The 27,166-nt window shown below is 47.0% G+C and overlaps 3 protein-coding genes and 1 pseudogene across 6 annotated transcripts in view; 2 read left to right on the top strand and 2 right to left on the bottom strand.

Annotated features, from left to right (window-relative positions):
• LOC145544397 (retinol dehydrogenase 16-like) overlaps window positions 1–24,092 on the bottom strand; it is a 30,642-nt gene extending 6,550 nt beyond the window's left edge. The window contains exons 1-2 of one of the 3 annotated variants that reach the window (XM_081587287.1): window positions 23,874–24,092; window positions 22,523–22,636 (exon numbers count right to left, since the gene is read on the bottom strand). In XM_081587287.1, coding sequence (XP_081443413.1) covers window positions 22,523–22,636; window positions 23,874–23,883 — 124 coding nt within the window. In that variant the 5' untranslated portion in view covers window positions 23,884–24,092. Of the gene's footprint in view, window positions 1–1,837; window positions 2,410–22,522; window positions 22,767–23,873 lie in introns of those variants that run through there. The other 2 variants (XM_081587288.1, XM_081587286.1) reach the window with 2 other exon arrangements.
• Window positions 3,128–15,705, bottom strand: LOC145544572 (17-beta-hydroxysteroid dehydrogenase type 6-like). Its single transcript, XM_081587456.1, has 3 exons — window positions 15,571–15,705; window positions 9,656–9,995; window positions 3,128–3,270 (listed from the first exon to the last, which is right to left on the bottom strand). Exons 1-3 carry the CDS (start codon window positions 15,703–15,705, stop codon window positions 3,128–3,130), a joined length of 618 nt encoding a protein of 205 aa, XP_081443582.1.
• LOC145544549 (protein cornichon homolog 1 pseudogene) lies at window positions 16,027–16,481 on the top strand (annotated as a pseudogene).
• On the top strand, window positions 23,283–25,312 carry ACKR5 (atypical chemokine receptor 5). 2 transcript variants are annotated; one of them, XM_081587285.1, is made up of 2 exons: window positions 23,283–23,360; window positions 23,866–25,312. In XM_081587285.1, the coding sequence occupies exon 2, from the start codon at window positions 23,882–23,884 to the stop codon at window positions 25,058–25,060; it is 1,179 nt and encodes a 392-aa protein (XP_081443411.1). In that variant the 5' UTR covers window positions 23,283–23,360; window positions 23,866–23,881; the 3' UTR covers window positions 25,061–25,312. The 2 variants fall into 2 exon arrangements, with proteins under 2 accessions (XP_081443411.1, XP_081443410.1); XM_081587284.1 differs by lacking the exon at window positions 23,283–23,360 and having other exon boundaries at window positions 23,882–25,107; window positions 25,270–25,312.
• Window positions 25,313–27,166: the final 1,854 nt, after the last annotated feature.

Raw genomic sequence — 27,166 nt, 5'->3', positions numbered from 1 at the left:
ATGCAAAAGTAGGAAGTCAAGAAACACCTGGCGTAACAGGCAAATTTGGCCTTGGAGTACAGAGTGAAGCAGGGCAAAGGCTAATAGAGTTTTGCCAAGAGAACGCACTGGTCATAGCAAACACCCTCTTCCAACAACACAAGAGAAGACTCTACACGTGGACATCACCAGATAGTCAACACCGAATTCAGACTGATTATATTCTTTGCAGCCAAAGATGGAGAAGCTCTATAAAGTCAGCAAAAACAAGACCAGGAGCAGACTGTGGCTCAGATTCATGTCAATGTATGGAAAAACCACTACAATATTGTAAAGTAATTAGCCCCCAACTAAAATAAATAAAGTTATTAAAAAATTTAAAAATAAATAAATAAATAAAGTAAACCTTTAGCAACCATAGGCTTCATGGCAGCCACAGCAGGCATTCAAGGTTGCTGGGGCAGGGGAACCAGAAGTTCCACACAGAGAGCTGAGTTGCTATCCTGTTCAGCAACAGGCCTGACTTGTAGGATGGAAAGAGTCCAACCATCTGTTATCAAAGACACAACCACCATACATGGTTATAATGTAGGGACTTGGGCAGAAGCAAGTTTGCAGAGATATCGTTTCTCTGGAGTATGGTGAATAAAATGTAGGAAATAATTATGTATCACACCATGAAGTACTTTTTAGTGAAGTGAAGTGAAAGTCGCTTCAGTCGTGTCCGACTCTGTGCGACCCCATAGACGGCAGCCCACCAGGCTCCGCCGTCCCTGGGATTCTCCAGGCAAGAATACTGGAGTGGGTTGCCATTTCCTTCTCCACTGCATGAAAGGGAAAAGTGAACGTGAAGCCGCTCCGTCGTGTCCGACTCTTAGCGACCACATGGACTATATAGCCTACCAGGCTCCTCCATCCATGAGATTTTCCAGGCAAGAGTACTGGAGTGGGGTGCCATTGCCTTCTCCGACTTTTTAGTAAGTGATGCTATTTTAATGTGTAGTATTTTCTCAGCCATAATTTATGATATTTTTGAAGAACTTTTTATCATGTTGTAAATCTACATATTTCCATATAGTAGAAAGAAAAGGATAAATATGTACAAATATAAGACCATGTATGTCAAAACACTGATAGCCCTTATCTCTGAGTGGTGAGGTTTTTAGGGTGTTTGGTATATCTCTCAGTTTCCACAATGATCATTCCTTCATCATTTAGTGAAAGAAACTAAAGTTCTCTCCTTCCCCTGCTAAACATTGGTTGATTTGTAGGAATTAAAAAAAAAAAGCAGTAGAGTAAAGAAGAAAAGCAGAAAGCAGAGAGAGAAAGTGACTGCATAGTAGTTACCTGACTTCCCCTAGACAAGTCCTGAGAACTCAGTATCATTATTTGAAAATAAGTGACATTAAAAGCCTAGTAGGATGCCTATGGGTCACCAACAAGTACGTGATCAAGTGCTAAGAACACAGCCCAGCTCCAGTGCTGCCCTCGGACACCCTTGCAGCTTTTCAGTCAGAGACCCTACCTCCACCCCTCCTCCAGAAAGTCCACCCTGATCACCCTGCTCACTCAGCAGCAAGAAACACAGACTTTCTGCTGAGACAGGAGGAAATACCAGACAAGGAGTCTGCAAGGACATCATCTCATCAGGGAAATCTCTCCCCCAAACTGCAAACCCTCAGGTCAGGAGGTAGGGGTGAGGGGTGGAAGAGGCTCATCGGGTCAGCTGGGTGAGGTGAAGAAGGCAGGTGGGACTTCACGTCCAGCAAAACACCTTGGACTCTTCCCCAGGGTGCTGACAATGGGTCTCTTCTTACACAGAGAGAAGAAGTAAACAAACAAGAAATATGGGTGGTACCTCTGTCCCCCACACGCTCCTTCACCCACTCGGTGGCCGCAGCGACGCTCTCAGTCTTGGTGACGTCCAGGATCACCGTCTGCAGCCTGTCTGACGTCTGGTTCCTCAGCTGCTCGGCCCCCTGCTCCGTCAGACACGCAGCCAGGACCCTCAAGCCTCGCAGGTAGAGCTGCCTGGCCAGCAGGTTCCCAAAGCCCGAGTCACAGCCCGTGATGAAGACGAACTTGTCCTGGAGGTGGCTCACCACCTGCCTCTCCTGGTACCAGCGCAGGAGGTAGTACAGGCCCACAAGGACCGCCAGGTACAGCCACATGGCTTTGTAGGGGACAGACACACACAGGTTGTGGTGAATAGGGTCTGGTTAGTGATCAGACAGGAGGATTTAATAACATGCACCAAGCTGGTTGGCATGGAGGCGTCAGACTCTCTGGCATGGACTTCTCAAGATTTTCCTGTTGACCTTCTTCAGTGAGTATTACTGACTACGATCCCAGTGCTTGCTTTTTGGTATTATTAATCCGCTTCTCTTCGATACCATTGCATTTCCAACATAACCCTTAAGGATGACAATACTTTTCCCAACCTCAGTTTCCTGGTCCTCCCACTCCTCCCTGTTTCCCTCTGCCCACCTCTCCCTCAATCCTCACATACTCACACACATGTTAGACATTTTGCATCCCAGATTTCATGGTTCACAACCAAATTGTTCTCTTTTTCTTACTGAAGCCTGTGACCTGGGTCTCCCAGGCTATTTTACATTACAGGAGGCTTTTTCTAATGAAGATTCTTATAATGCAATACACTTGGAATCAAGACACACATAACTTCAAAGCCCAGCTCTGCTGCCAACTAGCTGTGTGACCTTGACGGCTGGTTAGCCTCTGACCAGGTTTCCTCCTCTGGCTCAGCACACAGAAGTCCCTCCTGAAAGACTAAGTCCCCTCAGCCTCTCTAGGATTAGAAGGAGAAGGCAAAAGGGATTAATGTCTCTCCTGATACAATGGCTCTCTGGACAAGAAAGGTGTTCAGAAGAGCACTGTGGCAGTCTGAGGCAGAGAGGGGACACGAAGGAAATGAGGGGACCTAGGCAATGGTGAGACTTCTCCCAGATGCTGGGATGGGTGTTGGAAGGACTCACACAAAGCTGCTCTAACAGGTGTTCCCCTGCCAGGTCAGTGCCCTGGGCATCTGCCCACCATCCACGTATATCACAGCTTTGACAACGTCACAGATGGCCCTGGAACCCATCCCAGCAACCAGGAAACACAGAGAGGAGGACAGATTCAGCCTCTAGTGGTCACTGCCACTTTCAGGGTGCTGACTGCCATCCTGAAAGGAGTTCTCCCTCAGGTGGCAATCGGCAGCAGTAATGGAAAGGATGGTCCTACAGAAAGCAGCCTGTGCCTGCTTCCTGGGTGACCAGCAGGACCCTCCTACAGGGATTCCCCAAAGGGTGAGGAAGAAGAAGGCCAGGATGGTGGATGCTGCCCTGGAAACTGTCATAAAGCCAGAGGAACAGGCAAGTCTTATAGAAAATCAACTCTGCTAAGGGTAAAGGTGATGGTTTCTTTACTCGGAAGAAACAGGAGATTTTTTTCTCTGACCATGAATTCCTTCACCATAAATTCCCACAGGTCCGTGGGGCAGCCCCATCCCAGCCCTTACACCATCAGCTTCCCTTTTCCCATATGAAAGTCATATGATGACTTGTGGGGTCTCGGGAGCTTCAAACTCCTGTTCCAGGTGGGTATAATGACAGGCAGGGCGGGAGAGAGCAGTAAGAGGCAGGAGCTGGGGTGACACTCACCTGGGATCTGAGGGTCCAGAACAAGAAATCTTTCAGAGGCAATTCTGTCACGGAGACTCACTGACAAAAATCTCTGCATTTTATGTCCTCGGAGGGGTAGTTGGGCCAGATTCCAGGGCAGAACCTCTGACCCACATGTGACCCAGAGCTGACGCACATACCCCTTGGCGTAGCCCCAGAGCATCTCAGTGGGGACCACTGTCAAGCATAAGGCCACCCCCCACCCACTGCCTGTTCTACACCCATGACAGGTCCTCTGAACAGGTGGAGGTGTAGGTAACAAATGGAGGAGCTGGAAGGGGTAGGGAATGAGGGCAAACTGTGCAAGCTTGTTTCCAGTTCTACTGTCTGAAGTGGAGATTCTAAAATGTGGAGACAGGTCAGTGTGTTCAGGTGATTGGAGGGGTTGGGGAGTCACTGACCCCAGGCAACTCAGAAAGGCCACGACAGCCCAGGGAAAGAGTGACAGCAGATTCCTTGTGACACTCCTGTGGATCTTCAGAGAATGGGTTCCTGCCCCTGCACATGTTCATCAGACCAGACCTGGTTCCCTCCTCAAGGAAGGTGGCCTGGAAAAAGGAGGAATGAGGCTCTGCTGAGGGTCCAGGCTGAGAATGTGACCTGGTATGCACTGCACCTTTTTTCCAGTGCATTTGTTGTTCTGCCTTGCCCATGAATCACAGTCCCCAGAGTTGGCCATGGAACTTATCTCAGTGCAGCCCTGCGTCCCCCAACCCCTTGTAAGACCAGCAAGGAGGGTCAGGGTTTGCAACCTCACAAGTCCTCTGACATTCTGTAGAGGATTCCTGGAGATGAGTCCAGACCTGAACACAAACCCTCAGGGCATAAAGTGAATTAGTGATGCTTTACTTAATTTCAGTTGGTTTGGTAGGTCTGGCGGTGTGTATGTGTGTAAATAAATACATGAAAATCTGGAGTCTTCATATCAAGCAAGAAGCTCTAGGTTTGCATTTAAGAGGAGAACGTGGATCGACCTTGAGGGGCTGACACACCACAGCCTGAAGGATTCAGAGATCCTTGAGGATCCTCCTGGTCACGTTCATCTCTTCAGCAGTCCCCTCTCTGACACCAAGCCATTAAAACAGGTTTGAATTTCAGGGGTCCTGCAGCATCTGACCTTCCTCTCTGTTTGCTTGAAAATGGTGATATTGTTCTATAACCTAAGGTTCCCCCAAACATGCCAGAATCTCAATTTTGAAAAAAAAAAAAAAGAAAGAAAAATTCAGTTTTTTAGTTGACTCTTGGATAAGTCCCTCCCACTCCAATTTGCCCTCAGCCCAGATATCTGTATGGTTGTACAAATGCCTTCACTGAGTCCATACTCAGACTATCATGAGAAGAGAGGACACCAGAGAGTCAGGGGGTCTGGAAGCACTGAGACATCAGGGGAATTCCTGTCCTGCACACAGTAGGTGCTCAGTAAGTGTTAGCAGAAAACATAAGACCAGGCTCCAGAAGTGACTCCCGTTCTCCTCCATTGGAGGGTTGGGGAAGAGGATCTGGGCTGGGGTCCTGGGAGGCAGCAGATGATGGAGGGTAGTGACTCTATAGGTGGGGACAGAGGGAAGACTGCAGGCAGGGTTCTGGGGAGAGAGAGGCTACGTGTCCCCAGGGAAGGGCTTGGGCCATGCCTCTCCCTTACAGACTTCTCCTTGTTTGTCCATCCTTGTGTTAATCCTAGGACCCCAGGTCACACATAAGCCCCAGAAAGACAGATTAGCCCCTCACTTCTACAGACAAAGGGATGCCCTCACTTCCTTCTTCAAATGCCCCTCAGGTCACCCCACTCACCCCTACACCTCCACAAGGTCACCTGACTCTTCCCCTCATAGATACACACCCACTGCTGCCCAAGGCTGTGGTCACAATCACTCATCCTGTGTAAAGTTTTCACCTTTTATTTTAAGGAAAATATAATCAATGGAAATGCATGGTTTCAAGACAAAACAAAAATTGGTTTCTGTGCCCCCTATTGAAAACACCGTTTTCCAGCAAGATTGGCTGAGTTGGCAGCTAGGCTGGTGTGTCAGGCTGATGGTCCATCCTCCACACATACCCCTGACTACAAGTATCTTTAGGGAAGAAGGGCTTTTATCTCCTGTGTGCATTGCAGTGGGAGGGGGAGACTGGCCAGGGCCAATGCACACCTGGAAAAGGTGGACAGGGGCAGAGGGTGTGGGCCCGAGACCCTCCCAACTTCTCAACCCTTCCCTAAGTGTGGATTCCTCCGGGTGGCAGGAGGGCCATAAGGCTCAGAGCCTTGAGAGGCTGATCAAGGAACACAACACAGACAAGAGCTATTCATCTGTTTCTCACTACAAAACATGATTCTTCCTAAGTAATGTCCCAAGAGAAGCCTGGGGAGGAAGTGGGAGTGAGGCGGGATGGGTGTCCTAGTAACATGAGAACCTCGCTGTCCACCTTATTTCCCTCCCCCCATGCATCCTCTCCCCTCCCAGTACCCAATGCCCTGCTACCATGCACCCTAGCCTTGGGTTATAAAAAACAAAAAAGCAAGGAATATCACTCACAGTCTGGTTCTACAAGGATTAAGTCATTCATCACTACATTGCTGGATTATAATGTACAATGAAAGGAATTCACAACAAAGAGCAAGAGAAGGAACTCTGCTCTCGGAAAAAAAGCAAACAGGCCATTAGATAGAAACATTTCAAAAGAAATTCTTTATTACCATGGAATCTTGCATCTTTCCATACTTAACAAAACACTTAAATCATTAACTGAGATATATGTTCCTTGGGACTAACAATAACCTTCTACTGAGATGTATGCTTGATTGCACATATCCTTCAACCAAAATTACTGGTTTCCGTTTCTGCCTCTTTGGGGCAGGTCCTCAGAGTTATCCGATAAACTCTATCCTGGGACATTGTCCTCATAGAGCATATTCCTCAGGAAGACACTAAATCAACTTAACTCACAGCTCTTACATTGTGAAGTTTCTTTTGTTGTTTTTTTTTTTTTTAAGTTGATGACTTCATGGGCTTCTTATGCATCTCTAGTATATCATGGAATCAGTCAGGAAAGTGAGCATGTAGCTCATGGGGAGATGAGTGAGCATGCTATTCAGGCCAGGTGAGTAATGGATCTGGAGGTGGGTTGTGGCAGGGCGTGCTCCATGGAATTTCTCAAGAGTATTAGACTCAGATCATCTTGGCTTCAACATTTCAATTGACTTTATGACTATCCAGAAGGCAATCTCATACAAATATATTCTTATTTCCCAACCCTCCCATTTTATATTATATTATATAGTATATACATTATATTCCCCTTCCTTTTTCAGATTTTCTGACACCTTTAGGACTGAGTGCTCAACAATCAGTATGAGGAAAAGAGAGGGAAACAGAGAGAGACAATGAGGAAAGGAGGGAAATTCAGGAAGAAAAGAGACAACAGATAAAAGACAAAAACAAAAAGATGAGTATAGTCTGGTGCAGATTGGTTGGGTAAAACAGATCTGATGTCCATTCTCTACATCTGTGTCTCTTTTCCTGCCCTGGTAATAGGTTCATCTGTACTATTTTTTAGATTCCACATATAAACGTTAATTTTGAGGCTTCCCTGGTAGCTCCGCGGTAAAGAATCCACCCACAGTGTAGGAGATTTGGGTTTGATTCTTGGGTCAGGAAGATCCCCTGGAGAAGGCAATGGAAACCCACTCTAATATTCTTGCCTGGGAGATCCCAGGGACAGAGGAATTGGGTAGGCTACAATCCACAAGGTTGCAAAGAGTCGGACATGACTGAGCAACTAACACTATACGTGTTAATACATGGTGTTTGTTTTTCTCTTTCTGACTTACTTCACTCTGTATGACAGACCTAGGTCCATCCACATCTCTACAAATGACCCAATTTCATTCTTTTTATGGCTCAGTAATATTTCATTTTATTATGTACTACTTGACATATATAGTGACATGTATAAAGTAGATAGCTAGAGGGAAAATGCTCGGTGCTCTCTGATGATCTAGATGGATGGGAATGGGGAGGGGGAGAGGTCCAAGAGGGAGGGGTTGTATATATACATATAGCTGATTTACTTTCTTGTACAGCAGAAATTAACACAACATTGTAAAGCAATTATAATCTAATTTTAAAACTGAAAAACAAAAACCAGAAACCCCAAGTTTATGTAAATATGTTGACAGGCCTGGTATTGACCTCTAGGGCCTGGTTTTGAAATACCCACATCAATACTGAGCAATGTTCCTACAGGAATCCGGGGAATTCTAAGGGTAGGCTTTCAAGGGGAGGCAGGACTGCCTCTATTATCCACTCTCCCCATATCGGAATTTACACTTTGTACCAGAAAAATCCACCCTCTCCTCCCACCCATAGGAGGCCACTCTGCCCCCAGGCCCCTCATTTCACAGATGCCTAGCTTCATGGAAACCTGTCTGGGAGACACGAAGACAGATACCAAGAACTTAAAGACTTATCAACTAACAGAACTCAGGGCAGAAGAGCAGGGTCAGGGCAGTTGGGAACAGGGTATCGAAATTATTAACACACAGAATTAGTCCCTGCACTGCTTAGCACTAAACCTGCCCTCAGAATGTATATTTTCCTACCATATTTGACACCAAACACCCAATCAATATATACGGTCATATTATTGTACCACACATGGCTTATGTATGTGTGTGCTCAGTCGTGTCCTACTCTTTGCAACCCCATGGACTGTAGCCCTCCAGGCTCCTCTTGTCCATGGAATTTTCCAGGTAAGAATACCCACTGGAGTGGGTTGCCATTTCCTACTCCAAGGGATCTTCCCGGCCCAGGGATCAAACCTATGTCTCTTGCGTCTCCTGCTTTGCCAGGCAGATTCTTTACCACTAGCACCACCTGGGAATCTCCACCATGCAAGGAATGTTAGCCAATATTTTGTAATAAGTGTAATGGAATGCAACCTTTAAAAATTGTAAAATAAAAAATAAAAAATTTTAACAAGGCAAAAGCAAACAAACATAACCAGCCAAACCAAAAAAAGAGTAAAAAGTATGGTTATGTTAGAAAATTGGGTAAATAAACGTCTACCAAGACATCATTTATGTTCAACACAATGAGTAAAATCTAGAAAACCATTATGTATTATATCCATTACATACCACTTTAGTAATGCTACTCTACAGGATAGAATATTCCATCATTAATAATTATGTTTTTGAAATGTTTCTCTTATGTTGTAAAATTGATTACCCTCTTTTAATGAAAAGAAGTACAATAACACTATTTGCAAAATACAGTACTATGTATGTCAAAACGTTATCAGTACGTATATATGGGTGGTGAGATTTGGGGTGAATTTGGTTTTCATCCTTGCACTTTTCTGTATTCACAATGATCATGTTTTACATTTATACCAAGATAAAAGAAATTAATGTTCTTCCTTTCACCAATAAACCACAGGCAGAACTGTGTGCACAAAAAAAGAGGAAGAGAAAGTGACCCCATAGTACTTTTCTGACCATCCTTACACAAATCCTGACAGCTGCTCCATCATCTGAAAATGGGTGACATTTAAACCCAAATAGGACAACTATGGGTGACCAGCAAGGACATGATCAGGGCTGAGAACACAGCCAGCTCCAGCCTTGCACCCAGCCCCAGTCACCATGCAGCCTTCCAACCAGAGCTCCCGTCTCCTCCCCTCCTCCAGGAAGGGCACTCCAATCACCCTGCTCACTTAGCATCAAGAAACCCAGACCTGCTGAGAGAAGAGAGGACACCAGACAGGAAGTCTGCAATGACACATTCTCATCAGGGGAAACTCTTCCCCAAGCTGCAAAACTTCAAGGTCAAAGACGGCAGTAGGGGGTGAAAGAGGCTCCTCTGTCTGCTGGGTGAGGTGAAGAAGGCAGGTGGGACTTCAAGCCCTGGAAAACACCTTGGAATCTTTCCTGACAGGGGATCTCCCCTTCACATTGAGAGAAGAAATAAATACAAAAGAAATGTGGGTGGTACCTCTGTCCCCCACACGCTCCTTCACCCACTCGGTGACCGCAGCAACACTCTCAGTCTTGGTGATGTCCAGGATCACCGACTGCAGCCTGTCTGACGTCTGGTTCCTCAGCTGCTTGGTCCCCCATTCCATCAGACACGCAGCCAGGAACCTCAAGCTTCGCAGGTAGAGCTGCCTGGCCAGCTGGTTCCCGAAGCCCGAGTCATAGCCCGTGATGAAGACGAACTTGTCCTGGAGGTGGCTCACCACCTGCCTCTCCTGATACCAGCGCAGGAGGTAGTACAGGCCCACGAGGACCGCCAGGTACGGCCACAAGGCTTTGAAGGGGAAGACACACACAGGCTAGAGTGAAATAGAGTCTGGCTAGTAAACAGACAGGAGGAAATTAGGAACATGCATGATGACGGTTGGCCAACCAGGTTCCAGGCTCTCTGGCATGGAGTTACCAAGATTTTCCTGTTCACCCTCTTCAGTGAGTATGACTGACTCTGACCTCGATGTATGCTCTTTGGTATGCTTATGTCATTTCTAATAAATGTCATTGCATTTTAAACACAAACCCTTAAAGATGACAATACTTTTCCCAACCTCACTTTCCTAGTCCTCCCTGTTCCCTTAGCCCACCTCTCCACTCTCCACCCCCACCCTTACCCCCACAGATTAGAACCCTTACATCCAGGTTTCATGATTCACAGCTGAATTCTTTCCTTTTTCGTATTGAAGTTTATGACCCGGGTCTCCCAGAGCTAGTGGAGATTCTTACAAGGGAATACACCTTACAAGGGAAAACACACATGGCTTTGAACCCAGTTCTGCTGCCAACTAGCTGTGTGACCTTGGGCAGCTGGCTTAGCCTCTGACCAGGTTTCCTCCTCTGGCTTAGCTCACAGAATTCCCTCCTGAAAGACTAAGTCTCCCCAGCCTCTCTAGGATTAGAAGGAGAAGGCAAAAGAGAATAAGGTCTCACCTAGTTCCCTGAACCAGAAAGGTGTTCAGAAGAGCAGTGGGGGTGTCTGAGGCAAAGAGAAGGGACACAAAGGGAATGAGGGGACACAGGCAATGGTGAGACTTCTCCCAGATGCTGGGAAGTGTCACACAAAGCTGCTCTAACAGGTGTTCCCCTTTCACTGTGTGAAGATCCCCTGCCCGCAGCTCTGGGTGCCTGGCTCTGGCCCTCTCCCTGCTCTGTGCTCAGACCCTGCCCTGCCTGGCAACACACAGAGAATCCAGACCACGCAGACACTAAGACTGATTTGAACCGTGACATCATTAACTGGAATGCTAATTTCCCCCCAAGCAAGGAGGGCTGCAAAGCCCAATAATTGGAAAGGAATTAGTTCAGTTTATATGAGGGTGACAGTGGAGAGGAAGAGTGAGCTGCCCGCTCCGGAGACTGAAGAAAGGACCTGAGACTGGACCCCAGAGCATCTGTGCATGGAGGGGCTTTCTCCGTGAGTGGGAGGATACTATCCAGGAAACGGGGGTGGAATTCTGAGTGGAACAGAGCTGGTGAGTGGGGCGCCTCCGTCCTGGCACCCCTGCAACCTCTGCTGGATGGGGCTGCAGTCCTTGTTCAAGTCACCAACGGGACCTGTTCCACCCCTCAGGGTAAAAGCCAGCACCCTCAGGAGGGCGGTGAGGCATGCTGAGGCTCCCAGGGTTTCTGAAGAGAAAGACCTCTTTGTTGATGTGGTTCTCCCTCCACGGTGATTGGCTCCCAAGTTGTAACCCTACAAGAAGCATGCATGGGTGGTTTGTGTTTCAGGAAGTACTAGCAGGAACCATTGTCCTAATCAATCCACGATACCCTGACTTCTGGAGAGGACTCCCAGAGTTGGGCCAAACCTCTTGAACATCTTTCCCCTCGGGGCTACAACAGTCTTTGTCTGGGAGGAGGAGAAATGACAGGCATCAGAAAGTTCCAAGTGAAGCCCGAAGCAATGGTTTAGTGTTACTGAATCCCCGGGGACTGTGCTGCTTGTGCTGGATGCTAGAGAACTGCTGCCTCAGAGCCCTGGAGGGCAAGGGCTGAGTCTCATCATTTTGTATTTCCAGAACCTGGCAATGGCTGGCATCTGACAGAAATGAATGAACCTTTACTGTGACATCCTCTTCCTCTCTCCTTTTCCCCCTGCATTTCTGACCTTGTCTGACAAGATGAAATCCCCCAAAGCCTCCATCTCCCTCATGTTTATTATAAAGGAGGGAATGCAGAAGGCCTCGGCAAATCCTCTCCACTCCAGCTCTCCAGGAGTCTAAGAATCCATATGTTGTCTTCAAAAGGGTGAAACTTTAGGAAGGTCAGGTTTCAGGAAGTACCGGAGAATTTGAGGGGAATTTCTGTCCAGCACACATTAGGTGCTCAAAGTGAGTTACTAGGGGGCTTCCCTGGTGGCTCAGATGGTGAAGAATCTACCTGCAATGCGGGAGACCCGGGTTGGATCCCTGGGTTGGATCCCTGGGTTGGATCCCTGGGTTGGGAAGATCCTCTGGAGAAGGGAAAGGCTACCTACTCCAGTGTTCTTGCCTGGAGAATTCCATGGACAGAGGAGCATGGCAGGTTACAGTCCATGGGATCACAAAGAGTCAGACATGACTGAGCGACTAACACATACACACGAGTTAGTAGAAACTGAATAAATAGGCCATCAGCAAGGGATTGTCAGAACATCTACAGAGACCCCAGGAAGGTGCTTCAGGTCAGGAGATGGGGGGATCTGAGGGAGGGAAAAAAGCAAGGGGCAGGATGGACAAGTGAAGGAGGGGAATACTGAGGAATTCCAGGAGGCTGCTGGGCGGGGCTGGTTTCCCTGGAGGAATGGTACCCGCAGCCCTGCTGGTCTCTGTCTGTCTCTCCAAGCTTCCTCTTCCTTAGACTAACATGCATACCCCCACACACATTCTTTTGGGAAACCATGAGAGGAAACGGCTGTCCTTCATCTTGTGGAAGGATAAGGGCTGGGAGCAAAGGCAACTCACTTCCCCTTTCTCACGTCCTTCCACAGATCAAACCACTCTTCTCTCAGCCTCCATAAAGGGGGCTTCTCCCCCACTCACGAAATGTCCCAGAACTCCCAAGGCTGAGTCCTCTCCATGGAAGTGTCGGCCCTACCCCACTGTTTTTTATCCTAGCCTTCATCCATGAGAAGCTGTTCTAGGATGGTCATTTTTAACCTTCTTGACATCATGGGCCCCTTTGAGCATCCAAGGAAGGCTCAAAGCCCCATAAAAATGACTTCACACAACATACAGGGTTTTGTATGTACTTTTCAGTGAGTTCATAGACCATCTAAACCCATTAGGTGCCAGCATCCAGCTCAAAAATCCTTATAGTAAGAGTTTACTGAACTACTAGCAGTGTGACTCAAGCAAGTTGTTTAATCTCTCTTTGCCTCTGTGTGTCTACATAGAATCCACCTCTTTAAGTTGTGAGGATTAAATGAAGTGGTTGCAACTGGCAAATGTAAAGGTAGTAGCTATGAGCTGTAACTGCTACTACAACTCTTCTACGGTGAGTCTATGGCATTGACCTTCTATGTAAGAAACACACTGTCATAGGATAACTAAATAGAAGAGGAAGGTGGTGTTGAGCTGATTTGCTGCTGCTGCTGCTGCTAAGTCGCTTCAGTCGTGTCTGACTCTGTGTGACCCCATAGACAGCAGCCCACACCAGGCTCCTCTGTCCCTGGGATTCTCCAGGCAAGAATACTGGAGTGGATTGCCATTTCCTCTCCAATGCATGCATGCATGCTAAGTAGCTTCAGGTGTGTCCAACTCTGTGCGACCCTATGGATAGCAGCCCATCAGGCTCCTCTGTCCCTGGGATTCTCCAGGCAAGAATACTGGAGTGGGTTGCCGTTTCCTTCTCCAGTTGAGCCAATTTAGAGGGGGGAAAATGGATAGTGTTGGTGGGAACATGGAGAGGATCTTGGTCAATTCCATTAAAAAGGGATTTTTCCAAGAAGTGGAAAAGGAGCCATGCTTATGCCAGATGCTTTACATATACAATGTTATATATCTCATACAATAATCCTGCAAGGAAGCACCATCATCTTCATTTTATATATAAAAATGCAGGCTCAGGAAGATAAAGTGACTTGCCCAAAGTCACACAGCTACTTACTGGTGGGACAAGGTGTCAAAGCTAGGTCTGGTCCCCAAACTAGGGTTCTCTCTACTGTCTCCAGAATGAGTGAGGGAGCAGGGAAGAGCTGAGCAGAGCCAGGATTTGGTCACTGGACCACATCCGTCATTGGCAAGCCTGGGGAGCCCCTGATCTGACAAGGCTGCCTCCCTGGCATGGGGAAGCCACTGTGGGCGGGCAGAGTAACTTCCAAGCTTGGACTTGGCTTCTGCACTCAGTGACCTTCAGGAAGCTCAGGTTGGGGAAGGAAGTGCAGTTGTTACCAAACTCCTCTGCCTTGACCTGTCCACAATCCACCTGCCCTCGCACACGAAGTAGGGTCCTTGGCCACACAGGCCGGGCAAGCAGGGTGATTCCTGGGACAGCTCACACTTGCCCCTTTCTCCAATGTCCAGAAACAAGCCCCTGGCCCCCTCCCGACCCTGGGAAGATGCTTGCCTTTATCTGTGCCTCCCAATAACTCCTTCCTGGTACCTTCCTTCCTTTCTGATTGTTGATTACAATGTTTTGTCTATATATTTTTGAAAAAAAAGGGGGGGGGGATGTTGGGAGGAGAGAGAGGAAAGAGTAAATTTCCAGGAATTGTTTGGCTGCTGCTGCTCTTACTGCTTGGAGCAAAGCTGTTTGCCGCCCCCTCCTCCTGCCCAGCTTGGCAAGAAGCCTGGGCTCCTGCCCCTCCCTTTTCCCCTCCCTTCCAGTCTCTCTTTCCAGCTGCCTACCTCCTCCCTCCTAAGAAAAACACCCACGAGAAAACTGCAGAGCTATCACTTATTCCTTCCTGAGGGAGCAGCTTTCCCTCTGGGCCTCTGCCAGAAGGAACCACCAGCATTTCCTCTTGCTGAAATTAACACAGTTGGGTGATGGGGGTGGGGGAGGGGACTGGGGAGCAGGTGGAGGTGAGGAACCAGGCGTGATGTCTCCATGTGGGAGGGAAAAGGTCCTTGACAGAAGATTCAGAGACCTCCGAGTGAGTCACTAAAAGGCAGTCTTGAGAGGAAAGGAAAGGACTATGAGTCAGAATGTGTGGTCCACGTGGAGAGAACAGAAGCCGCAAATAAAGGTCTTTCTGTAGGGTATTCAGTCCAGTGGAGCCTCCATCTGTGTGGGTCAAAGGCACGGAGAAGGAAGTGAGAATTCTCAGAAGGTTCCTTACTGAAAAGAGGTAGCCCATAGGATAGAAACTGAGATCCTAAACAGAGAGAGTAGAACTGTCTGAAAAATAAAAGTAAACCTCATTTTAGGGACTTCCCTGGCAGTTCAGTGGTTAGGACTGGGCACTTTCACTGCCAAAGCCTGGGTTTTGATCCCTGGTCGGGGAACAAAGATCCCACAAGCCTCACGACATGGCAAACACATACACACACACACACACACACACACACACACACACACACACACATCACATCACATTTTATCTGTTTTTTAATCATTTTCTTCCTCTCTGCCTTTTAAAAAATAATTTATTTATTTACTTATTGCTTCCCAGGTGGTGCCAGTGGTAAAAAATCCAGTTGCTAATGCAGGAGACACAGAGACTCAGGTTCGATCCCTGAGTCGGGAAGATCCCCTGGAGTAGGAAATAGCAATCCATTCCAGTGTTCTTGCTTGGAAAATTCCATGGACAAAGGAGCCTGGAGGGCTACAGTCCATGGGGTCGCAAAGAGTCGGACATGATGGAGAGAATGTACTTATTTATTTATTTATTTATTTTTGGCTGTGCTGGGTCTTCGTTCCTTCTCTGGCTTTTCTCTAGTTGCAGAGAGCGAGACCTACCCTCCAGTTGCGGTGCATGGACTTCTCACTGCGGTGGCTGGTCTTGTTGCGGAGCCCTGGCTCTAGGACACCCGGGGTCCAGTAGTTGCGGTTCCTGGACTCTGGATCCCTGGTGCATGGGCTTAGTTTCTCCATGGCATGTGGGATCTTGAGAGACCAGGGATCGAACCCATGTTTCCTGCATTGGCGCAGGCGGATTCTTTACCACTGAGCACCAGGGAAGCCCCCCAAACGCCACATTTTACATCGTCACAGCTCATCATGACAGATTTCTGGACCTGGGAGTGATCTGGGACCATATGAGTGGAGGTGTAACACAGTAAGAAACATATATTTTGGCAGCTGCGGAGGCAGCGGCAGCAGCAGCTGAGGTATGAGATGTGGCCGCGGGAAGTGAACGGTTTTACCCAGAGGGCCTTTCTCCTCTGGCAAAGCGCCGCTCCCTTCTCCCAGGCCATGGCATTCACTTTCGCGGCCTTCCGCTATATGCTGGCTGGCGCTGCTGCTCACCTCCGCGCTCCTCTTCTTCGCCATTTGATTACAGCATAGGATGAGCTGAAGACTGATAACAAGAATCCTACAGACCAGTGTAATACCCTGAATCCTCTTGTCCTTCCAGAGTACCTCACCTATTCTTTCTTTTTTTTTTTTTCAATACTTTCTTCTGTGTCATGTTTCTGCAGAGTGGCTTACACTGGGTCTCAATATGCCCCTCTTGGCATATCATATTTGGAGGTATATGAGTAGACCAGTGTTGAGTGGACCAGGACTCTCTGATCCTACAACCGTCATGAATGCAGATATTCTAGCATATTGTCAGAAAGAAGGATGGTGCAAATTAGCTTTTTATATTCTAGCCTTTTTTTTTTTACTACCTATGTGGCACAATCTATGTTTTGGTGAGCTCTTAGAACAACGCTCAGAAGAATTGGTGCATGCAATTGGTTAAGTGCATGCAAAAGCCACCAATGAATGGATTCTATCCAGCAAGATCCTGTTTCCAAGAGTGGCCTATGGAATTTGACCAGTTACTTTAAAAAATGATTCCTTATTTTTTAAATGTTTCCACATTTTTTTGCTTGTGGAAAGACTGTTTTCATATGTTATACTTGGATAAAGAATTTAAATGGAATTACATATAAATTAATATAAAATGATGCCTTTGGTGTTGACAGGTTGGAACTTGCACTCCTTAAGGAACAGCCATAATCCCTTGAATTATTGCATTAATTATTGACTGTCCTTAGTTCATTGGAAGCTTTTTTGTATAGGCACTTACAGGGCTCATTTTGGTTTTATTGAAATGCCATTTAATTATAAATTAGCTGTAGATATCAGGTGCTTCTGATGAACTGAAAATATGTATCTGACCTGTAGGAAACTTCATGGGTTTCCTTATCTATCATGTAGGTGATTGTATATGGATGCATTAAAAAAAAATAAGAGTGGGATTTTTTTTTCTCCTTGGACTCCCTGTATATTGCATGAATGAGAGATTTTCCCATATTTCCACCATAGTAATATACTTGCTTTAATTCTTAAGCATAAGTGAATATGATACAAAAATATATGCTGACTTACTTGTGAAGAATGCATTTAAAACTGTTTTAAATGTGTTTTAATTTGTGAGACCCTACTTATTAAGAAACTGGTTACTACACTTAATGTTATAATCTGGTGATAAAGGTATCCTTAGGAATTTGCAAGAAATTGGTTACTATACTTAATGTTATAATCTGGTGATAAAGGTATTCTTAGGAATTTATATTTTCAAAACTGAATGAGAGAGAACATTGTATAACCATCCATCTGTTCCTTTAGTGCAATACAATAAAACTCTGAAATTAAAAAAAAAAAAGAAATATATATTTTGTCTCTGCCTCCAGTTCCTCACACAGAGCTCTTAAAACCTTTGTAATTTCCTGAGTGATGGGAGCATCTTACACAAAATTCCCAGATCCCCTGGAAATTTCTGGGTGATAAGAATGACTTTGTTCTAATGAGATGCCTCCTGGCCGTCTCCTGAACGGCTTCAGGATGGGGGTGCCCACCAGAAAGACCAGGCCTTGATTAGAAGCTTAGAACTTTCAGCCTCACTCCCACCATCCTCTAGAGAGAAGAATGGTGTTGGAGGCTAAATTAATTATCAATCATGTCTGTGTGACGATGACTCCATAAAATTCCTAAACTATGGGGTTCAGAGAGCTTCCAGTTTGGTGAACAACACATCCATGTGCCAGGAGGGTGCTGTATTTCAACTCCATGGGGACAGATCTCACCCTATGTACCTCTTTTTCTGGTTCTTCATTTATATCCTTTACAATAAAACAGTAAACATAAGTAAATATTTTCCTGAGTTTTGTGAGTCATTCCACCAAATTATGAAAACTGGCAGGAGAGGGGTTGTGGGAACCCCCAACTTTGTAGTCACGTTGGATAGAAGTGTGGGTACCTAGAGGAACTCATTGCTTGCAACTGAAGTAAGGACAATCTTGTGAGCCCTTAAACCTGTGGAGTCGGACACTAACTCCAGGTGGTTGGTGTCAGAATTGAATTAAATTACAGAATACCCAGTTGATGTCTGGAGAGTTGGAAAATTGATTGGTGTTGGGGGGAAACTCTACACATTTGGTGTCAGAAGTGTCCTGAGTAGAGAAAGAGTTTTTCTAGAGAAAGCTTTAAGAAAACTGAAAGATTTAAAGTATCCCTTTCCATGGAGATGGTTGGTGGTGATGGTGGCATTAAGTACATGTGAATGTACGGATGGCCAATAAACACATGAAAAAAATGGTCAACATCACTCATTATTGGAGAAATGCAAATCAAAACTACAATGAGATGTCACCTCATACTGGTCAGAAAACCTTCATCAAAAAATCTACAAACAATAAATGTTGTAGAGGATGTGGAGAAAAGGGAAACCTCTTGCACTGTTGGTGGGAATGCAAACTGATATGGCCACTATGAAGAATGATATGAAGGTTATCGCAAAGAGTCAGACATGACTGAGCGACAGCGACTGAACTGAACTGAACTGAACTGACATTTATATTATATTGAATTCAATTCTAAAATGCTTTAAACATATTCAAAGAATATCCACTTGGAAATTGAGAACTCTATGTTCTAGCTTTTGTTTCACCCCTTATGTAACCTTGTATAAGTCCTCTTGTCACTTTGCTGGTTTCAGGTTTTCATATGTAAAATGTGAATGTTAGATTAGGTGAAGTCATCATTCTACATATGAGTCTATGATTCATATCACTCCTCCAAAGGAGAAAATAATTGTTTCAGGAAATTTTATGAGCAAAAGAAATGAACCAAATAATTTGTTTATTGACCTATAAAAAAAAAAAAAAACTAGGAATAAAACTACTATATGACCCAACAGTGGTAAAGAATCTGCCTGCCAATGCAGGAGACGCAGGAGATGTGGGTTCAATCCCTGGGTCAGGAAGATCCCCTAGAGGAGGAAATGGCAACCCACTCCAAAATTCTTGCCTGGAAAATTCCATGGACAGAGGAGCCTGGTGGGCTGCAGTCCATGGGCTCACAAGGAGTCAGACACGATTAAGCACTAAAATCGCACTATTGGGCACATACTGAGAAAACCATAATTCCCACTACTGGACATATACTGAGAAAATCATAATTCAAAAAGACACATGTACCCCAGAGTGCATTGCAGCATTATTTACAGTAGCCAGGACATGGAAGCAACCAAGATGTCCATCAGCAATGAATGGATAAAGAAGTATTACTTAGCCATAAAAAGGAATGAATTTGAGTCAGTTCTAGTGAGGTGAATGAACCTATAGCCTGTTATACAGAGTGAAGTCAGTCAGAAAGAGAAAAACAAATATTGTATATTAACGTATATATATGGAATCTAGAAAAATGGTACTGATGAACCTATTTGCAGGGCAGGAATAGAGATGCAGACACAGAGAATAGACTTGTGGACACAGTGGGGGGTGGGGGGAGGAGAGGGTGAGATGAATTGAGAGAGTAGCATTGAAACACATACACTACCGTATGTAAAATAGATAGCTAGCAGAAGTTTCTGTATAACACAGGGAGCTCAACCTGGTGCTCTGTGCCAACCTAGAGGGGTGGGATGAGGTGGGGGGTGGGAGGCAGGTTCAAGAGGGAGGAGACATATGTATATTTATGGTGGTGATGGTTGTATTGTCACATTATGGTCACATTATTGTATAGCAGAAACCAACACAACACTGTAAAGCAATTATCTTCCAATTAAAAGTTAAAAAACAATTTTAAAAAGTACATGTGAATGTACTTAATTCTACTGAACTATATACTTTAAAATAGCCACAATGGTAAATTTGATGTTATGTTTATTTTACCACAATTAAAAAGGTCAATTAGCAGACTTTTAAAAAAAATCACTCTTTGAATGGATAAACAAAATGCACTACATCCACACAATGGAATATTACTTAGCCATAAAAAGAAATGAAGTATAGATACAAGCTACAACACAGATGAATCTCAAAAATGTTATGCCAAGTGACATAAATCAATGAAGTCAGAACACTCTCTCACACCATACACACACATGCTGCTGCTAAGTCGCTTCAGTCGTGTCCGACGCTGTGCCACCCCATAGACGGCAGCCCACCAGGCTCCGCCATCCCTAGGATTCTCCAGGCAAGAATACTGGAGTGGGATGCCATTTCCTTCTCCAGTGCATGAAAGGGAAAAGTGAAAGTGAAGTCGCTTAGTCGTGTCCGACTCTCAGCGACCCCATGGACTGTAGCCTACCAGGCTCCTCCGTCCATGGGATTTTCCAGGCAAGAGTACTGGAGTGGGGTGCCATTGCCTTCTCCGATACACACACATATGCACATACAAAACTCAAAATGGCTTAAAGACAAATATAAGACATGACATCATAAAATTCTTAGAAGAGAACATAGGCAAAACAGCTTCTGACATAAATTATAGCAATGTTTTCTTACTTCAGTCTCCAATAAATATAGAAATAAAAATAGAATAGAAATAGAAATAAAATAAAATAGAAATAAAAATAAACAAATGGGACCTAATCAAACTTACAAGTTTTGCACAGAAAAGGAAGCCATAAACAAAATGAAAAGACAACCTACTGAATGGGAGAAATTATTTTTGCCAATGATGCAACCAACAGGGCTTAATTTCCAAAATATGCAAACAACTCGTATAACTCAATAACAAAAAAATCAAAAAATGAGCATAAGGCTTTGACATTTCTCCAAAAAAGCCATGCAAATGGTTGATAGGAACAGGAAAAAGTGCTCAACATTGCTAATCATCAGAGAAACGCAAATCAAATCTACAATGAGGTATCACCTCACACCAGTCAGAATGGCTGTTTTTTAAAAGTCTACAAATAATGAATTCTGGAGAGGATGTGGAAAAAAGGAACCCTTCTGCCCTGTTGGTGGGAAAGCAAATTAGTGCAGCCACTACGGAAAACAGTATGAAGGTTCCCTAAAAAACTAAAATTAGAATTGCTATATGATCCCCTCCTGGGCATATCCAGAGAAAATTCTTTCAGAAAAGATGCATTCCCTCCAATGTTCATAGTGGCACCATTTACAACAGCCAAGACATGGAAGCAACCTAAATGTCCATCAACAGATAAATGGATAAAGAAAATGTGGAATACTAGTCAACCATAAAAAAGAAGCAAATAATGCCATTTGCAGCAACACAGATAAATCTAGAGATTATCATACTAAGTGAAGTCAGAGAAAGACAAACACCATATGACATCACTTAGTTTGGAATCTAAAATATGATGCAAATAAACTTATTTACAAAACAGAAACACTCAGACATAGAAAACAAACTTATGGTTACCAAAGGGGAAAGGTGGGGGGGGGGATAAATTAGGAGTTTACGATTAGCAGATACAAACTACCATGTATAAAATAGATAAGCAATAAGGTCTTACTGTATAGCATAGGAACTATATTCAATACCCTATAATAAACTATATAACCACTGGTGGTCCAGTGGTTATGACTCCATGCTTCCACTGCAGGGGGAATGGGCTGGATCCCTGGTCGGGGAACTAAGATTCTCTGTGCAGCATGGTCCAAGAAAAAAGAATATACATATAACTGAATCACTTTGCTATATACCAGAAACTAACATAACATTGGAAATCACCCATACTTCAATTTTAAAAATCTTTTAATATTATGCTTAGTGAAAAAGAAAAGACACAAAGGTCACACATTATATGATTCAACTGATATTAATTATCTTTAACGCATAAATGGCTTGCCAGGTGGTGCTAGTGGTAAAGAACCCACCTGACAATGCAGGAGATGCAAGAGATATGGGTTCGATCACTGGGTCAGGAAGATCCCCTGGAGGAGGAAATGGCAACCCACTCCAGTATACTTGCCTGGAAAATTGCATGGATAGAGGAACCTGGTGGGCTACAGACCATGGGATCACAAAGAGTTGGACATGACTGAACAACTGGGCACAATACCTAAATCCAGAGAGACAGAAAGCAGAACAGTGGTTGCCAGGACTGAAGAGAGAGCAGACTTGAGAGTGCAGGCTTAACGGGTGTGACAAAATAATCTTCTGGGGTGACGAAAATATTTGGGAATTACATAGAGGTAGTGGTTGCACTACAATGTGAATACTAAATGCCACTGAATTGTAAACTTTAAAATATTAACATTGTCATAGGGATTTCACCTCGATTAATTTACATATGTCCAATCCCCTCCAGCCAACACACCCCTGGCCCCACAAAGCATGGGCCCAGCTCCAGGTGACTCTGCTCTCACTTCGATGCTGCCGTGTGGCTTGTGTGAGACAGGCAACATCTCTGGATAAGGAAGTCCATCCTCCCTCCCCACAGGGCTTCCGGGGGGATCAAATGACTAACTGAGATGAAAAATCTCAGCTGACACAAGATGCTCACCAAGAACACACATCCTGGGCTCCGAGCCTTCCCCTTGGCTTGGAGGGAGAAAGAAGCCTCGTGTCTGTCTGTCTTCTCTCTCTCTCTTCCACACTTGGCTGGAGCAGTATGGAGCTTGGAGGGTGGAGAATGCTGTTCGCCTTCCCCTCCCCATCCAGGAGTCACCCTGAAGCTCAGCACAGTCCCTTCCCCATTCAGTCTTACCTCTCTCTCCAGAGTCTCACCTCAGATCACAGAATGAAGGCTGGAGGAATGGCAGGGTGGCCATTCAGCAGAAGGGCCAGAGTGATTACATCTGAATAATTTTCAGATTTATTTTAGCCCTCCTACCACCATCCAGTTCTATTTCATTAGGAGTCAAAACAGACAGGGGAGAGTGGGATTCCAATCCAGTTTATCAGGTGGAAAATATATACATATATAAAGCTTTAGCATGTCACTTTGATGGCTCATTGAATTCTCATAAGCACCCTTATCAGTAGATACAATTGTTGTCCCATTTTGCAGAAGAGAGCATTGAGGCTTAAAGAGGTAAGTTCACCCAGCCACAGGAGTCTGGATTTTAATGTTTGCAGCCTGACTCCTCCCTGTCACCGCCACACTGGAACTTTTGCTGTGACTTCCCCTCTAACTGGATTGGGAGAAGGCAGGAAAAACCCCGACCCTCTCCCACAGAGCCTCAGCCAGTGATACTGCTTCCCGGATGAGAAGGACGGCCCTGAAGCCTGCAGCAGAGCCAGCTCCACGGCCACAGTCCCTTCAGCCTCCCTGCCGCTCCCCAACGGTCCAGACCCACCAGCCCTCCCCGACCAGAGGTGCTCTCGACAGGGAAGCTCAGGTGAGGGTAGCCCTCTCTCGGGGAAGCAGGGCGTGGGGTCTGGAGGTGACTGGTTTTCCTGCATGATCCACTGATGTCCCCAGAGATGAAGCGGAGGAGTGTGTGTGTGTGTGTGTGTGTGTGTGTCCCACACGCAAGGCCCAAATAGCGAGACAAAGCAGAAGCCCCTAAGGAAGGCCTGCACAAAAGGGCCAAGCAGTGAAGCTCCAGGAGAGAAGTGGAGATGGAGCCCACCTGGGAGGACTGGTCGCCGGGGAGAAAGTGGTTGGGCTCTGGCCTCTCCCACTACGGAGACCCCTTAACAGAATATTTCTGTTCGTGGGTCAAAGCTGGCAGTGAGTTGTGTGCTATTTATTTGCAACTCAAATGTTACACTTCCCTTTCTTCCTCTTCAGACTCAGGATCTTTACCCAAAACCTCCTGGCCCCCGTGGCCTGTGACCTTGGGGGCACGAGGCTGCCTTCGAGGCTCCCTTGCTCCTTCAGCCCTCCCTTCTCCCCATTAGGCACTTGCCAGTCCTCATGTCGGCCACCTCGGGGCCCAGCGTGGCGCCCGCCAGGGACGTGGGAGAGATCTACAACTGGACGGAGCTACTCCACTTCTTCAACCACACGCTGCCCGAGTGCCACATGGAGCTAAACGAGAACACCAAGCGCGTAGCCCTCTTCGTGCTCTACCTGGCCATCTTCGTGGTCGGGCTGGTGGAGAACCTCCTGGTGATCTGCGTCAACTGGCGGGGCTCAGCCCGCGCGGGGCTGCTGCGTCTCTACGTCCTCAACATGGCCATCGCCGACCTGGGCATCATCCTGTCTCTGCCCGTGTGGATGCTGGAGGTCACGCTGGACTACACCTGGCTCTGGGGCAGCTTCTCCTGCCGCTTCACCCACTATTTCTACTACGCCAACATGTACAGCAGCATCTTCTTCCTGGTGTGCCTCAGCGTGGACCGCTACGTCACCCTCACCAACGCCTCTCCCTCCTGGCAGCGCCACCAGCACCGAGGGCGGCGGGCCGTGTGTGCCGGGGTCTGGGTCCTCTCGGCCCTCATCCCCCTGCCTGAGGTGGTCCACATCCGGCTAGTGGACAGCTTTGAGCCCATGTGCCTCTTCATGGCGCCTTTTGAAACGTACAGCACGTGGGCCGTGGCGGTGGCCCTGTCCACCACCGTCCTGGGCTTCCTGCTGCCCTTGCCCCTCATTGCCGTCTTCAACGTGCTGACGGCCCGCCGGCTCCGGCAGACAGGACAGCCGGAGGCCCGGCGCCACTGCCTGCTGGTGTGCGCCTACATAGCCGTCTTTGTCATCTGCTGGCTGCCCTACCACCTGACCCTGCTGCTGCTCACGCTTCACGGCACCCACATCTCCCTCCACTGCTCCCTGACCCACCTGCTCTACTTCTTCTACGACGTCATTGACTGCTTCTCCATGCTCCACTGTGTTGTCAACCCCATCCTTTATAACTTCCTCAGCCCGAGCTTCCGGGGCCAGCTCCTCAATGCTGTGGTCCATTACCTTCCCAAGGTCCAGGCCAGGGAGGGCAGACGTGCCTCCTCCTCCTCCTCCTCCACCCAGCATTCCATCATCATCACCAAGGAGGACATCCAGCCCCCTGCAGCCAGCCCCCACCACCACCCAAGCCTGAACTTCCAGGCAGCAAATACCCCACCCACCTCCGCTCCTCAGTCCCTTGTAGCCAGCTGAGGAAGAGTCCAGTGTCCTCCACCAGTGAAGCAGAAACCTGGAAGTAGGTGAGAGATTTGGGGTGTGGGTGGGGGGAGAGAGGGTCAGAGCACTCATGGCCAATATTGAGTATGTCTTCAAATATTGAGGTGGGGATGGGGAGGGAGGCAGGTAGGGGAAGAGAGCAGATCCTTGGCGTTGTACTATTTGCAAACATCTTTGTGCCGAAGGGAGAGACGCAGGGGAGAAGGTGAAATAAAGAATAGAGAGAGACACGACTCTGAATCTCTGAACAAGTCTGCACTGCAAGCTGGGATTGGGACTGGAGCTGAGGCCAAAGAGATGCTCAGCAGAAACCACCCCGGCCGGAAAGAGTGAGCTCCACAGGAACCGCACACAACTTTCCTTTTGTGTTTGCGCTTGTTGACCTCCCAGCACATCATGCAGGCTGCAGGGACAAGAGGCCAGAGGCCAAGGAGCCAGGAGGCCTCAGCAGGCTGTTTCCCAGCAGTGCATCCTCAATGTGATGATAAATGGAGCGGGTGGGGACAGCAGGGGCGGGTGAGGCCGAGGTCTGAGACAGGCACCCTGCAGCTGGGCTGCTAGGAGGACTCTCCTCCCCCACCATTCAGGAAAGGGCTTGCTGACACTCTCCTCCTTGTCCATCCTGATCCCCCTCCCCCCACAAGCAGAGGAGCTGTCTTGAAGTCCATGCCGCTCAGAGACCCGTCTGCCCCCAGCTCTGGGTCTAGCACGTTTCCAGACTTCTGCCCCCAGCCCCTCCCTTTCTCTCTGGATCCAAGGAAAATATCAAGGGACAACCATTCTGGGAGCAGACTTCAGGATGGGCAGCAGCAGGCACTCACAGGTGCTCTGTCCCTCAGTCCTGCCCCTGCAGGGGGTGGGAAGTGGAAATCCTCCAGTTCTGTCACAGGGCAGAGGCCTGGTGTCTCCTAAGTTGGTTTTCACCCTCAAACTTCTTTCTTCCTGGCCAAGTCTCCTCATAATTTTCCTGTCCAGCAACTTCTATTCACATTGCCCCCTCTCCTGTCCTATAGACAGGAACGGAAGTCCTCTTGCAAACATGGAGGTCTTCTGGAAAGGGCTCTATATACCAGTTTGGGAAACTAGGACCTTGTCCACGAAGTGCTCTGACTGACGTAAAGCCTCAGAGCAGGCCCCAGCCCACTAGTCCTGAGCCCTCCGCCTCTGCATCCTGCCTGTGGAGAATTGAGGGGCTTGTGGACACAATCACTGAGACCTTCTGTCCTGCTCAAGCGCTCAGTTATGTCTGGAATGTTTAATTTGGAATAGCTATGCACTGACCTGGAGGGCCTCCCCTTCTGCTCTTGGAAATCTGAGATGCATTAAACAGATTCACCAGATGCATTAAACATGTGCTCCAGAGCTGTATGAACCCATTTGTCAGGAGCACCAAGGGAAGTCTATTTAACTCCCTCTGCTCACTGGACCCAAACCTGAAAAAGGGTCTTTTTATTTAAAGGGTCTTCATGCTACAAACCACTGCTCAGTGGCACAGAGCTGAAGCCTTTTTCAACTAGGGGAGTCCAGGAACCTAACAATGCAGAGAATGTATTATAAAGACTTTCCTCCCCTGTGCCCACATAAACACCCAGCCCAGATCCAATGCCCTTCTCACTGCTGCCCCCAAATCAGGCTCCAGAAGTTCCCTCAAGGAAACCCAGATCTACATCTCTGTTACATTCTAGGTTACCTGGGGCCACTTTCCCAACATCTTCTTTTCTCACAGACTCCACTTTGGCAACCAGTGATCACTCTGATAGCACAGGTACTTCCTCAGGGCCTGAGAAGCAAGCAAGGGGCTGATGGTAAGGCCCCCGGCTCTGTGTTTGCTGAGCATTGATGGGGGCCGGGTCCAATCAGTGTGCCCTGAGACCAAGGGGACCATGTCACATCCTAACTCTAGACGTCTGTCTCCTCTCTGTGGGGGGACGTTGGTTACCAACCTCACGAAATTAGGCCAAACCTCTGCCCCCTCTCGGAATCTGCCTCTCTCCACCCCGACACACCATGTCATGTTGAATGGCACCAAATTTGTGACCAACCCTCTGGTCCCCACTTTCCCCGTTCATGCACTGGAGAAGG

The sequence above is a fragment of the Giraffa tippelskirchi genome, chromosome 4 (assembly GCF_054371585.1).
Source record: "Giraffa tippelskirchi isolate mGirTip1 chromosome 4, T2T-mGirTip1v1.2.pri, whole genome shotgun sequence".
Classification (NCBI taxonomy): domain Eukaryota; kingdom Metazoa; phylum Chordata; class Mammalia; order Artiodactyla; family Giraffidae; genus Giraffa; species Giraffa tippelskirchi.
The sequence above is the reverse complement of the archived record's forward strand: the minus strand, read 5'-3'. Positions and strand labels throughout refer to the sequence as shown.

Coding starts and splice junctions, on each gene's coding strand:
- LOC145544572 (XM_081587456.1), bottom strand. CDS start 15,705: ATGGAGAAACTAAGCCCATGCACCAGGGATCCAGAGTCCAGGAACCGC. Junction 9,996..15,570: donor CCATGCACCGCAACTGGAGG/GTAGGTCTCGCT, acceptor ATTTCACTCTAG/CCTGTGTGTGTCTTCCCCTT. Junction 3,271..9,655: donor GGAGCGTGTGGGGGACAGAG/GTACCACCCACA, acceptor GAATCCCTGTAG/GAGGGTCCTGCTGGTCACCC.
- ACKR5 (XM_081587285.1), top strand. CDS start 23,882: ATGTCGGCCACCTCGGGGCCCAGCGTGGCGCCCGCCAGGGACGTGGGA.